At 30.7% G+C, this 14878-nt stretch overlaps 1 protein-coding gene across 11 annotated transcripts in view; it reads left to right on the top strand.

The window, feature by feature from the left end:
• The window catches only part of LOC126749487 (RIMS-binding protein 2), a 159680-nt gene that overhangs the window by 117954 nt on the left and 26848 nt on the right, over positions 1-14878 (top strand). For all 11 annotated transcript variants that reach the window (XM_050459198.1, XM_050459238.1, XM_050459234.1 and 8 more), the window contains one exon: positions 4677-4808. In XM_050459198.1, coding sequence (XP_050315155.1) covers positions 4677-4808 — 132 coding nt within the window. The remainder of the gene's footprint in view (positions 1-4676; positions 4809-14878) is intronic.

Raw genomic sequence — 14878 nt, 5'->3', positions numbered from 1 at the left:
CGGATGCGGTGGTCAAAATAAAAACCATTCAGTTGTTAGGATGTGCTTAGGCCTTACAGACCTCGGACGATTTCAAAGTGTGAACCTGTATTTTCCCATAAGAGGATATTCCTACATGCCAGGTGACAGGGATTTTGCCATGGTGAAGAAGAAAATTAATAAAAATGATAGGGTTTTTCTATTAAAAGATTATGTTTTATTGATTGTCGGTTCAAGCACTAAAAAAATTTTTTTGGTGCACCTCATGGACGAGGAGAATACATTAGTCAAAAACTATAAAAGCTGATGGCCCGTTTACTACAAAAAAAAAATTTTTTTGTCTACGGCATCTTATGGAAGGGGTGTTAAAAAAAAAGATAAAGTTTCTTTTCTGATTTCTAATTTTATGCACTTCAGTTACAGCAAGCAATAAGCAGTTACAGCTACAGCAAGGACGAAAAATGCGTCGTGACTGCCCGAGACTATTGATGGCCTTATAGAGCATGAATTTAGGTTAGGAACATCTACCGTTGTCAGATCTTTTCCAGCAGTCGTTGCATACCCTAATACAAAAATCCCAATCAGTGCAAAAAAGATGTTGAATATGAAAAAGTTTGAGAGGTTTATAGTAGGAAAAGGCGAAGAAATTGAAAACTTTTATCGGCAAATATTTGAATGATTTTGACGATGACGATGTTAATGAAGATTGACAGGGTTTTTGTATTATTTTGTATTGTATTTGATATTATTTTGACTTAATAAACTCGTTTTCAAAAAAAGTTGTATGTTTATTCTAGAAACCCTACATATCCACGGCCATTTTTTTCTCACAAGACCAGAAGATTTTAGTTTTCATTTTTGCTAAAAACTTTACTGCAAGTACCCATACTTTATTTTGGGACACTTGCTTTTTTAGATTTTTAAGTTTTTCTCAAAATCTTGATTTTTGGACATGTCGGGTTTCTCAAATAAGTGATTCAATTAAGAGCTATTGTGCATACAAATTTAACGTGTGAATCATCAAAACTCAGCAATGTAAATAGCCTCAGCTTCTAAAGCTCCTGGAGAACAGAATATTTCTATGGCAGCTGTCACTGAGTGGCTAAGTTGGCGAGCTGCAACACTAACCTTTATTGCTAAAAAGGTGCCACTGAAATTAAAATGATTTCCTTAAATTTATTAAGGCACTTATACAGGGTGTCCCGTAAATAGTAGTCCAAATGAAAACTCCTAATAGATTGGACTATTTCCAATCAGAATAATCCAACATATCTCTAACGAAAGTGTTACGGTTTTCGAGATATTTTGATTTTTGCGAAATTTTAAGAAATACCTACCTGTAATCAGTTTTTTTATGGTGTGTTACTAAGTGAAAAAAAAAATCACAATTTCTTCGGTTGGATATTATCTGCCGATAGATGCGCTTTATGATGCGTATTAAAATTTTTCAGTTATGCAAATATTTTTCACAGGGAAAATTTTTGAAATTGCAATATCGGATTTTTTTTTCTTTTCAAAAAGTTTGAAGTCCTACGACACAATAAAATAATAATAGAATCTTGGTGCCCATTAGCGCTAAAAACTTTATTTATTCCATGCCGTATTAAAGACAAAAACTTTTTGAATTTTTTGTTAACCTCAAAAAAAAATGGTTGTTTTAATGCCGAAAGAACTATTTTGTGAAAAAAAATCGTTTTTTTTTCGATGTAAATTAATTCGGTTTATTTGTGTTTTGCAATCTTACAAAAGGTGTTCAAAATGGCCACCACCTGCTGCTATACACGCCCTACACCTTCTTATAAAGGATCGCTTAATCCGTTTAGCGTGGCCAGCTCTATTTATCTCTTGAGCATCAGATTGGATGCGCTCGCGCAGATTTTCAATGTTTTATATGGGTCTCCTGTATACATCTTCTTTGAGGCATCCCCAGTAAAAAAAATCAAGAGGATTTAGGTCAGGTGACTGTGGGGGCCACAGTATAGGTCCTAGACGTCCGATCCATCGGTTAGGGTAGGATTCATTTAAACAATTTCTAACTTGCACACCGTAGTGCGCAGGACATCCGTCGTGTTGCAGCCACATATTTCTGCGAATGTCTAAAGGAACATTTTCCAAAAGGATGGGGAGAATATTTTGCAAAAAATGGAGATAATATTCAGCATTCAGATTTTGCGGCAATTCACACGGTCCTATAATTTCACCATTAATAATCCCTGTCCACAAATTAATTTTAAATTGGCCCTCACGGTCACCTGACCTAAATCCTCTTGATTTTTTTTACTGGGGATGCCTCAAAGAAGATGTATACAGGAGACCCATACAAAACATTGAAAATCTGCGCGAGCGCATCCAAACTGCTGCTCAAGAGATAAATAGAGCTGGCCACGCTAAACGGATTAAGCGATCCTTTATAAGAAGGTGTAGGGCGTGTATAGCAGCAGGTGGTGGCCATTTTGAACACCTTTTGTAAAATTCCTGTGAAAAATATTTGCATAACTGGAAAATTTTAATACGCATCATAAAGCGCATCTATCGGCAAATAATATCCAACCGAAGAAATTGTGTTTTTTTTTTTCATTTCGTGACACACCATAAAAAAACAGATTACAGGTAGGTATTTCTTAAAATTTAGCAAAAATCAAAATATCTCGAAAACCGTAACACTTTCGTTAGAGCTATGTTGGATTATTCTGATTGGAAATAGTCCAATCTATTAGGAGTTTTCATTTGGACCACTATTTACGGGACACCCTGTATACTCTTTTTAATTTGTCACATTGAAAAGTTTGTACTTCATAGTGGCAAATTTTCCCTTCTTCAAGTCGAATTGGTTTTTAACAAAAGCATTTCTAATGTTTTTAGTTAATGTGGAATATCAAAGATGGTAGTAATGCACTGTCAATTTTTAATAAAGTGATATAGAGTAGGTCTGCTGTCGGCATATTTCAGGTTTAATTCTCTTAGAGCTGCTCTGTTGCAGCCAGCTTGGTCACAAATTATTTCACAAACATTTAGACTAATTGACTGTGAATCTTTAATACAGGTAAAAATCAATATTTTCAGAACCTCTGTTTTGATTGTCTGCTGAGTGAAAAAATAGGATATTGGCATTTTATAAGATTTCCATAGACCGTGTATCAAAAACAAGAACTTGATTTGGTTGCGTGTTCCTAATTTTCAAATCCAAAAATGCTCTGTTTGGAGTTGTCATTAAAAAATCAGTATATCTCATCAAACAGCAGAGCACAACAACTGTGATCATTTATCAACTGTGAAGTTACTTCATTATGATTGTCCTCTATAAATTGAAATTTACCATCATCGTAAAGGAACTTTAAAGAGGCAACTTTACTAAATTTTGACAGGTTGTTAATGGTAGGTTTATGCATTTCTCCTTTTCAATTTTTTGAGATAAAAATTTCTAAATTGATTTTCGCTATAAGTGACGTAATACCCAATAAAATAAGTAACGCACCATTTAAAGTTGAACAGACTGGACATTCCCAAAGAGGAGGATAATAAAGTGGACTCACCACTTATGTCTACAGTCATCACAGTTTCAACAGTTTTAGTTCCATAATCTGCAGATGTTTTCCTTGCAAAAACAAAAGTGTCACTTTTTGCTTCAACAGATTTATTGGACAATAGTTGTTTCAGTTTTATGAGAAAATTATTGTTTTCAGTTAGAACTTGATATTTTAATGGAGACCAGGGTTTAGCATCATGTGGCTTAGATATGATACTATTAGGATTATCAGCATTATTAAAGTTTGTTAGGGAGAAATGATCAGGACAGATTCTATAGCTCCAAGACTTACTAAAATTTACATTGTATATCACACTCCAAATTAAATATTTTAAAGGTGAAATTTCTGGATTGAAACTAAATCTCAATTTGATTTTAGTAAAGACTAAAAATTGACAACACAAAAACCTAACAGTAATAATTAAAATCACATTTTCTTACCGAAAACCTGGTATTGCTGCCAATCAATTCAAACATTACTCCTGATATTGAAATAGACACTTTTTCGGAAAAAAGTAATTAATTTAAAACTGTATCCTTAAAACCACGCCCAGGCTTACGGCATACATTGAAAAACAGACTTAAATGATATGACAAAATGATGTTCCATGTCAACAACGTCAGTTCTGTCAGTTCTTTGTCATTTTTGCCAAGTAAGATGGCCGACATGCGATTCCGATCCCTACCATAGAAGCTTCATACATGTGAGTACTACTACCAAATATGAGATATTAACCAGACAAAATATGCTGACAGTAGAACAAGCTGTCAAAAGCACCGCTCAGTGCCATCTATGGTCCTGCTTCTCATGTTTGTTTGCTGCTCAGCTCCCCGTCCCTTAAGACCTTGCGCGACGCCGCTCTCGAGGTTTACTCTCTCTTTCCCGCCGCGCTTGAACAGTAAACAACCATGTCCATTTTGCTCTTGTAAATTACCCAGTGTTTAGAATATTAGAAGAAGTAAATAATACTTAAAGTTGGTTTAAGTTAAAATACAATTCACTCATTATCCCATAGTATAAATCATACAGTCTAAGTACTTATAAAAAATCTTAAACATCCTGTCTGTTCGGCTCAAATCAAAGAATTTGTTTATCATTGACGGCATAATTTTTCTACGAAAATCAAAATATTTTTTTCCAGTTAGAAATATAATTAACCGTTTTTTCCAGATTTTACAGGGCGGGGTTCCCAAGGACAGTCCAGAGGTGCAGGTCCGGGGGCACGTGGCCCCCCTCCACCTCCCAGGGACCAAGGACAAATGCGCGGTGGACCCACTGCGGTGCCACAAAATAGAGGCAAAGGTACCCATCCATTTTTGTTTTTATTAGTATAAATTGACAGGTACTTTTTTTTTATTTTTAAAAATTAAATGACAATAATTCATAGAGAAAACACACTTTTTAGGGTCTAGGAACACACCTAGAAATGGATTAATTTTTTTTTTTGGTTCTAAGGCGATGACATATTTTTGAAAGCCTTTTTTTTAAATTATTATAATTACAGTTCTGTTAGGTGATATACAAGCAAATAATCATCACACACTTGTCCTAATCCATGGCTTTTTTGTTCGTTTCTTCACATATTAAATTTATATTTTCACTGGAAAGGTATGTCTTTCTTTAGAAACTGTACAGGCTGAACCATTAAAGGAAAAATTGTCGAGTGCCATAAAATGACGTTTAACAACATTAGTTGGAATATTTTGTTAGTATTGATATGATTCAACTCGATATTATAAAAAAATCAATTCCTTGTCTCTTTGATAATAATCAATTTTGCTGGACTGGACAAGGAAAATCTATCGAAAAATGAAAAATGAGAAATCCTCTCAAAATATTCTCTTAATTTGATAAAAATCAACTAATAGTATTTTTTCAACTATCAAAAAATCAATATCTTTTAAGGGTTACCTATAAAATATTTTTAGAAAAGCCTGAGTTTATTAGATTTCTTAGGTCTTGGATCATTAAGATTTCTATTTTGTTACATATCTTAGTTAATATTAATTTAAATAATATATTCATTAGTGAATTAAATATTCTTAAAAAATCATAAGATTTTTTCTTTAAGAAAACCTCATAAAATATTTTTATTTATTGAGCAATTAAGACTTAATATCTTGATTAATATTGGTAAGATGCCAATCAATAAAATATTCTAATTAATATTAATATTAATATATTAAAATTCACATTACTAAAACATTCCTATATAATATTTTTCTTATGAGCTTAAGTTAAGGATATTTTTAGTTTTAAGATCATTGAAATTTTTAATTTCTGTATATTTTGGCAAATAGTGATTCCATAATAATTAATAGTAAATTCTAAAATTAATGCAAATGCAATTTTCTGTTAGGTATTTTAACAAAATATTTCATTCTTAATTCAGGTGATATTACTTGTGCATATATGAGTGAAATAAATTCAAAATTATGGAAAAATCAATTTCAAATTAGAGAACCCTGGTTAGTATTAATTTAATAATTACCAATAGTTAAGTCCAAACCTATTAAAACTTAATCCTTTATCACAATCCCTTTTAAATATTTAAGCATGGCTTTAAATATATGGTACTTTGAAATATTTTTTTATAATATTTTTATTTTGCTAAATAAATTCAAAATTGTTCAAAATCAATTCTCTAATAATCAATTTTCAATATTAAAAGTCAAATATTTTTTTCTTAAAAGCCTAAAGTTTTGCCTCATTCAAAATGCATATCTGCTAGATATTTTACTTAATATGAAATTGACGATAATAAATGAGCCGCTCAGGAGCAGAGTGGCCCAAGTGCAAAAAAGGAGTTTTGAGATAATTGACATTACATTTTTTTATAAAAAGTCAAACGGAAATTTGTATCGTAAAAGATTTATTTATTATAAGTTTACAACTTTAATAAATTGGAACAAAATAATTTCAAAAAACATTGTTTTTCTGTAAAAAAAAACCAGCTGGGCCACTCTGCCCTTTAAAATTATTAAAAAAAAAAAAACAAATTATAGCCCTTGAGCCTCAACGTCTTGTTCTTGTCTCGCAATATCTTCATCAACAGCATTCTCACTGGTTGTCAAATTATTATAAAATTCATGGACGATTGGGGGTATATAGCACAGAAGTCCTTGAAGGTCTTTATACTTCAATTTTTCGATAGGTCGGCCTCTGGGATACAAAACATCTAACTGAAAGGCATCCTGTCTCATCTGTTGAAGCTCTGTGCGTTTTTTAGTGACATTCACATTGTAGAAAAGAGCGGCATCATTATTAGAATATTTGAAATAAATATTAAAAGGTTCCTCGGATTTAAACTGTAGCCACTGAATTTTTAGCCATTCGACTTTTACATTTTCTTCTCCTTTTTTTCGATTGGTTAAAAGTTTTTCCAAATTCACTGTACTTCTAATGTCACTTGTCATCTTTACGACTTCAAATTTATTGGTCTTTTGGCACTTAAAATTACTTTAATCCAATCATCTAGCAAAAAAATGTCTTGTAAGTAGCGTTTTTGCTTTTCAATCGGGCCAAAATCTTGGTCACATGGCAAGTAGGAATGGCCGGACACAAGAAATTTGTGATCGATCACTTTTGGACTGAAGTTATCAGAATAAGTCATGTACGCACAAATTGCAGCCATTTTTATGTTTCTATTCTGGCCTCCGCACTGGTCGCTGTACATAATTAAATTAAGTTGAGTTTGTACATAATTTTTGACATAACGCATGATACATGAGCCTATTTCTTGAGGTCCACGTGATGCAATTCCCTCATGCCAGAGGTACATGTGTGCCTGGTTTGTAGTTAGGTTATGGATACCTAAACAATATGTCCATAACTGCTTCTTGTAGTAGGCTACCCCTGTAGAAATATTAGGCGTAGGTAACGTCTTCATAAGATCAAATGCAATGGTCGTTGTGGAATTTGGATCTTATTTTGAATCTTCTCGCATTTCATTTCGAGCTGCTTCTGCTTTGCGTAAATGAAGTTCTTTTTCCATTTCCACTTTTCTTTTATCTTCGCCAGTTAAACTATTTATTTTTACCTTCATAGAATCACATTTTTTGCACGTGTCAGTTGCAGGATACCGAAAATGAAGATTAAACTCTTCGTTAAAAATTTTTGAAAACATAAATTTTGAAACTTTCTGTTCACACTCATCACTTTGTAAATACAAGTTGTTTAATTTGCTTATGTTTAAATCTGGTGAAAGATATTCCCGGTTTGGATTTTTAACCCTGCTGTAGTGCGATTTATACTTGGCAAATTTGTTGACAAAATGTTTAACATTATCAATATCCACCTGATTAGTTTTGTTTTTGGGGGGATGCTTACCTCTTCTATCTATAGGCGGTGTAGTATGCTCGCCGCCGCTCGTTATATTAGTTAGAGCTCTGGTCAAGCGACCATCCGAAATCCTCAAAGCATTTTTAAAAAAAAGTTTACAGACAATAACTTCATCTCCAGTTTCTTTGGACAGTTTATAAATACGTGTCTTACTACGTTTGTTTGGATCTTGAGAATGCGTGAAACGGCCCTTATTAGATACTGTTACTTGGCCATTGATATAAGATGTCTGTAAATTGAAGTTTGATAAACTGTAAAAATTCTCGAAGATGCGTTTTCTCTCTTGGATACTTAGTAACAAGTGGCATTGTCTGGAACAATTGCATTCTCCGTTAAAAAAAGTTTTTTCTGCAACTTCGTTTCCCCTGAAGTTAAGGTAAGATTTTCTGGAGTTTCTTGCAACTTTACTTTTTTGCCTTTTCCAACCTTCATGTTTTGTCTTTCTTTTTCTACCTTTTTTTTCCTCCACGATGTTGGCATTAGGTGCAATGTTCTGAATCGACATTCCAAAATCACTTTCGGACTCGTCATCCGTTGGCGGGTGAAAATCCGAACCAGAGTCTATATCAAATTCACTGGGTTCGGCTATGCTAGAAATATCTGACATTCTCCCCTGAAACAAATGAAAATTATCTTATAACTTATGGTAATAATTATTATGGTTACGATAAGCCGAAGCCAAGTCACTCCCTGTAATTTGTTTTTATTTTCAGGTTATGTTTTTTTTAAAATATTATTCTTAGCTTATTACATGATACATGCATGCCATACGTAAACTTAATATTTCTAACTTACCTATGCTAGCACATCAACAGATTTGCAAAAATTGTTATAGGAAAATATTTATTTCTCGTCTATACTCGATAAAATAGGAAAACACTGACAACGAAAACGACAACTTTTGAAAAGTCAAACTGGCCCAACTGTCACTTAGGCCACTTTTCTGCTACATGTTATGTAAATCCAGTGTGCCGGCCCAAATGTACTAAGAGCGCCATTTGGTGAATATTAGAGAAAGGTCAATTGGGCCACTTCTAATTTGTAAATAATAATACGGTATCTACGAATACGAGCCTATCTAAATTATGTAATTTTTTCACTTGAGCCACTCTGCTCCTGAGCGACTCAAATAATCCGATATTATTGAAAAATCAGTTTCCTATAAGAAATCCTCATAAAATATTTCCGAGACTTGATAATAGTCAAAATTGCCAAGAAATTACCAAAAGCAGATTTTCTACCCTTTTAATCATCAAGATTCTTATTCTATTGGATACTTTGGTTAATATTGATTTGATAATCAATAGTTGTTGAAAAATAAATTTTCTGTAAAAAACATAATTAAAATAATGTTATTAAATTTAAGAGAATTTGTATTTATTGGGTCATCAAGACTCTGTTTTTTACCTTAAAATTATAAATGTTATTGATTTAGCACAAATCAACAAAATATTTAAAATTACTAAGAAAATCCTATAAAATGTATTTCTTATGAGCCTAAATTTAAATTATTCTATTCATATGACCCTTAATTCAGAAGATTCCTATGTTACTACATTTATGAATCAATATTAATTTGATTTATAAATGTAACGTAAAATCAAAATTAAAAAAAGTCAATTCCTTGTTATAAGGATCTCTGGTGATTATTAATTTGATAATAATGAATAGTAGATTTCAAATTCAAGAGCAATTTTAATAAAAAAACCCGATAAGCAACTCCATTAAATTAAATATATGGGATTTATTACATTTTGCTCGTATATTGATTAATATTAATTTGAATATAACCAATAGTCAATTCGGAACTAAAAAATTAATTTTTACAGTCATTTAACTTTAAGAGATTTTATATTTTTTATATTTATTGAATCTTGATTGACGACAGTTAATCAGCGATTATTATTAATTCAACGCTTTAAAGCAACGAATTTCCTATTTTTAAAGTTCTTTACTTAATATTGATTTTATAGTAACTAATAGTAAATTTAAAATTTGTAAAATCATCAGTCATCACGAAGATCAATTGTCTATAAGCAATTCTCTCCTTAAAATATTTGAATTTATGGTTTTTTTACTGGGTTTATTACAATATTCCTATTATGCTCGGTATATTGGTGTTTTATTGATTTCATGATATTCAATAATGAATTCTAAATTACTCAAACATTCTTAAATAATATTTTTTTTATGAAATTAGGTTGAGGATATTTTTAGTTTTAGGATCATTCAAATTTATATTTTCTGTATAATATTGATTTCAAAATTATCAATAGTAAATTCAAAAATTATTGCAAAATCAATTTTCTATTAGAAATTCTAGGAAAATATGTAGAGACTCCTGGTTAGTAGTAATTTAATAATTACCAATTGTTAGGTCCGAGTTCATTAAAAATTAATCCCTTATAGCAATTTCTCTTAAATATTTAAGTATGACTTTAAATATATGGTACTTTGAAATATTTTCTTATAATATTCTTATTTTGCTAAATAAACTCAAAATTGTTCCCTATTTTTAAAGTTCTTTACTTAATATTGATTTTATAGTAACTAATAGTAAATTTAAAATTTGTAAAATCATCAGTCATCACACAGATCAATTGTCTATAAGCAATTCTCTCCTTAAAATATTTGAATTTATGGTTTTTAACTGTGTTTATTGCAGTATTCTTATTATGCTCGGTATATTGGTGTTTTATTGATTTCATGATATTCAATAATGAATTCTAAATTAGTTTAAAGATAAATTTCCCTATACAAAAATTCCTAGAAAATATTGATTTAATGATAATCAATGGAAAATTCAACAATACTGAAAATTCAATTTTCACAGCCGTTGTAATTTATGAGAGATTTTATTATTTTGAATCAAAATTTGACGACAGTCACTATCAGTTTTAGATTTTTTGAGTCTCTTAGTTATTATCGATTTTCTGTATGTTCATTATATTTTAATCAATTCTTTATAGGCCATTGCTTTAAAATATTTAAATAGGAGCTTAAATATATATACCGGGTGGCGCATCGAAAACGAAACAGAGCCAATTACGGGTAGTCCATTAACTTTTTAAAAAAACGCTCGGACCCGTCGATTTTATTTTCGAGGGGGACACTTAATAATCACAAAATCACTTTCCCACCTACAACCCCCTAAGCGGGAGTTGGCACTACCCCTAAAATCTTAAATGGGAAGGGAGGTCGAGTGATACCTCATTGGAAAGGTCTTTTAATTCTCTTTACAAGGGTACTTGGTTTGATGCAATTTAACTAAGTACTTTTTAAAATTTTCGCATTTAAACCTTAAAAGGTAGTTTTCAATATTTTTACTTTATCATAGACTACTAAAGGTACTTTTCAGAAAAACAATGCCGGGCAGTAGGACAAAACCATCAAGATTTATTAAATTATGAGACAAAAAATGAGATAGCTCTATTATATTACAGAATATTTTGACCTTAAGTCTAGACATTTAAAAAATTATCGCAAAAATACATTTAAAAAGAATTTGCTTTAGTTCAATATCTCAATCACAGACCACGTTGGTATTAATATTAATTTATTTACGACAGGTAATAAATATCATTAGAATAATACGGATGAACTAGACAGAACTGAACGTGTCAGCCCAAAAATTTTACAAATATTTGTAAAATTTTCTTGTTGACCAAAACTAAAAATTGAATTATTCTTAATTTATTCTAAATGTAGTACGCTGTTAAAAAGGTGATTTATAGTGCGGGACATTGTTTTTTTGAGGTAATACCGTTGATTGAAAAGGGAAAACTCGCCTCTTCAATCAACGGTAATACCTATTTTTAAAAATAAAAATGGTGCATACAACGGCAGAAAGAGTTGAAATAATTGAATTATTTTTTGGAAATAATTAATGTGCTAATAGAACGGCGGAATTATTTAATGAGCGAGATGAAAACAGCAAGGTGCAGTGAAAGTATGTATTGGAGCTTGTTTCCAAATTTCGAGAAACTGGATCAGTGGCGAATCGCAAACGCAATATTGAAAATCCCGTAAGGAATGAAGGTATGGAAGTGGCTGTACTAGGGCATATTAATGTAGATCCAACATTAAGTACCCGTCAATTGGAAACAGTCACAGGTATTAGTCTACGTAGTATCCAAAGAACTCTAAAAGCTCATAAGTTTCATCCGTACAAAATACATGTTGTACAAGAGCTGAATGAAGATGATTTCGATCGACGATCACAATTTAGTGAAATTATGAGTCAACGAATTATTAATGACCCAAATTTTTTGTTTAATACGTATTTCTGTGATGAAAGCTCTTTTTTCCTGTATGGCTTGGTCAATCGTCATAACTGCCGATATTGGTCCGACAATAATCCTAGAGTGTATCATGAGGTACACACCCAATACCCACAAAAGTTAAATGTCTGGGCTGGTATCTTTGGTGATAATTTAGTTGGTCCATTTTTTTTACCTGGAAATCTGACAGGTGAAATGTACTTAGAGCTATTACGACAGGCCATTGATCCAGCATTGACAGCTATAATTGAAACTCAAAATGACAGATACGATGATGATAGATTGATGTTTCAGCAGGATGGTGCCCCACCACATTATACGTTATTCGTGCGAGAACATTTGGATCGGACGTTTCCAGGACGATGGATTGGAAGAAGAGGCGCTATTGAATGGCCTCCACGATCGCTGGATTTATCACCTTTAGACTTTTTTCTTTGGGGTCACTTAAAAAGCAAAGTTTATGAGACTGAACCCACTTCGTTAGAAGATTTACAAGGCAGAATTGTAAATGAGTGTCTTCAAATCACGCCTGAATTATTGCAGAACGTGCGACAACGCTTTGAGCAAAATCTTTTTTATTGTATGGAGAATGGAGGTGGCCATTTTGAACATTTATTATAAGCAAACACTTAAGCAAATCCTTTTTAAATCTATTTTTGCAATAATTTTTTGAATGACTAGACTTAAAGTCAAAATATTCTGTAATATGATAGAGCTATCTAATTTTTTGTCTCATAATTTAATAATACTTGATGCTTTTGTCCTACTGCCTGGCATTGTTTTTTCTAAAAGTACCTTTAGTAGTTTATGATAAAGTAAAAATATTGAAAATTACCTTTTAAGGTTTAAATGCGAAAAAGTACTTACTTAAATTGCGTTAAAGTAGGTACCCTTGTAAAGAGAATTAAAAGACCTTTCCAATGAGGTATCACGCGACTCCCCTTCCTATTTAAGATTTTAGGGGTAGTGCCACCCCCGCTTAGGGGGTTGTAGGTGGGAAAGTGATTTTGTGATTATTAAGTGTCCCCCTCGAAAATAAAATCGACGGGTCCGAACGTTTTTTTAAAAAGTTAATGGACTGCCCGTAATTGGCTCTTTTCGTTTTCTTTTCGTTTTCTATGCGCCACCTGGTATAATTTCGTTGTATTTATTATAATATCCTTATTTTGCTATATTTCAGTATATTGATAAATAGTGATTTAACGATATTCAACAATCAATTTCAAATTAGTTGGCAACTAAATTTCCTGTACAAAAGTTCCTAGTGAATAATGATTTAACGATAATCAATAAAAAATTCAATACTGCTAAAAAAATTGTATAGTCGTTATTTTACAAGATTTAATTATTTTGATGACAGTCAATAAGTTAGTTACTATTTTAAAGCAAGTAATCATTTCCTTATATTAAGAATTTCTTGGTTAATAGTAATTTTTTGGCAATGAATAGCAAATTTAAATTAAAAAAAACCATCAATCAGTGGTTAATTCAATAGTTTTGAACCATCGATTTCCTATAAGCAATTCCTTTAAAATATTTAAATATATAGTATTTCACAGTGTTTATTACATATTGGTTAATATTGATTTAAACATATCCTATAATCAATTCTAAATATGTTTAAAAAAATTTTAATTAATATTAATGTAATGATATTTAATAGAAAATTCAACACCATTAAAAAATCAATCACAGCTATTGTAATTTAAAAAACATTTTATTATTTTTGAGTCAAAATTTGTCGATAGTCGATAGATAAATCAATACTTTGAACTAATCAATTCCTCATTTTTAGAGTATTGATGTTATGGCAATCAATAGTAATTTAACATTCATTAATCAAGTTAATTTAAAAGTCTTTAAGAATCAACTTTCTATAAGAAATTTATTTAAAATATATTTGTGCGATTCTATTTTATAAATACTTTTATAATGATTCTAAGAATTTGGAAAATCTTATCCAGATTGCTGATTAATTGCTGATTAAAAGGATATCAAATTGAATATTGATTTGAGAATATTTAGTATACGATTTAATTTTTTTGAAAAACCAATAACTTTACAAGATTTTTTCAAATTTATTTATAATACTTGATAATCAATTAAATATTCCAAATTACTTAAAGATTAATATCTTGTAATAAATTTTTATAAAATATTTTTAGATAAAAGTAATTTATAAGATTCTATAATTATTAAATATTTTGGACAATAAAGATTTCATGAAAATCAATAAAATAATTCAAATCACTAATTTACATAAAAACCTTTTTTGAAGAGATTTATCGATTTCATGATTGGCTCTGTTTCGTTTTCGATGCGCCACCCGGTATAATTTCGTTGTATTTATTATAATATCCTTATTTTGCTATATTTGAGTATATTGATAAATAGTGATTTAACGATATTTAATAATCAATTCCAAATTAGATCAATTTCCTGTACAAAAGTTTCTAGTGAATAATGATTTAACGATAATCAATAAAAAATTCATTACTGCTAAAAAAAAATTATAGTCGTTATTTTAAGAGATCTAATTATTTTTGAATTAAGCTTTGATGACAGTCGATTAGTTAGTTATTATTTTAAAGCAAGTAATCATTTCCTTATATTAAGAATTTCTTGGTTAATAGTAATTTTTTGGCAATGAATAGCAAATTTAAATTAAAAAAAACCATCAATCAGTGGTTAACTCAATAGTTTTGAACCATCGACTTCCTATAAGCAATTCCTTTAAAATATTTAAATATA

The sequence above is a fragment of the Anthonomus grandis genome, chromosome 2, assembly GCF_022605725.1.
Source record: "Anthonomus grandis grandis chromosome 2, icAntGran1.3, whole genome shotgun sequence".
Classification (NCBI taxonomy): domain Eukaryota; kingdom Metazoa; phylum Arthropoda; class Insecta; order Coleoptera; family Curculionidae; genus Anthonomus; species Anthonomus grandis.
The sequence above is the reverse complement of the archived record's forward strand: the minus strand, read 5'-3'. Positions and strand labels throughout refer to the sequence as shown.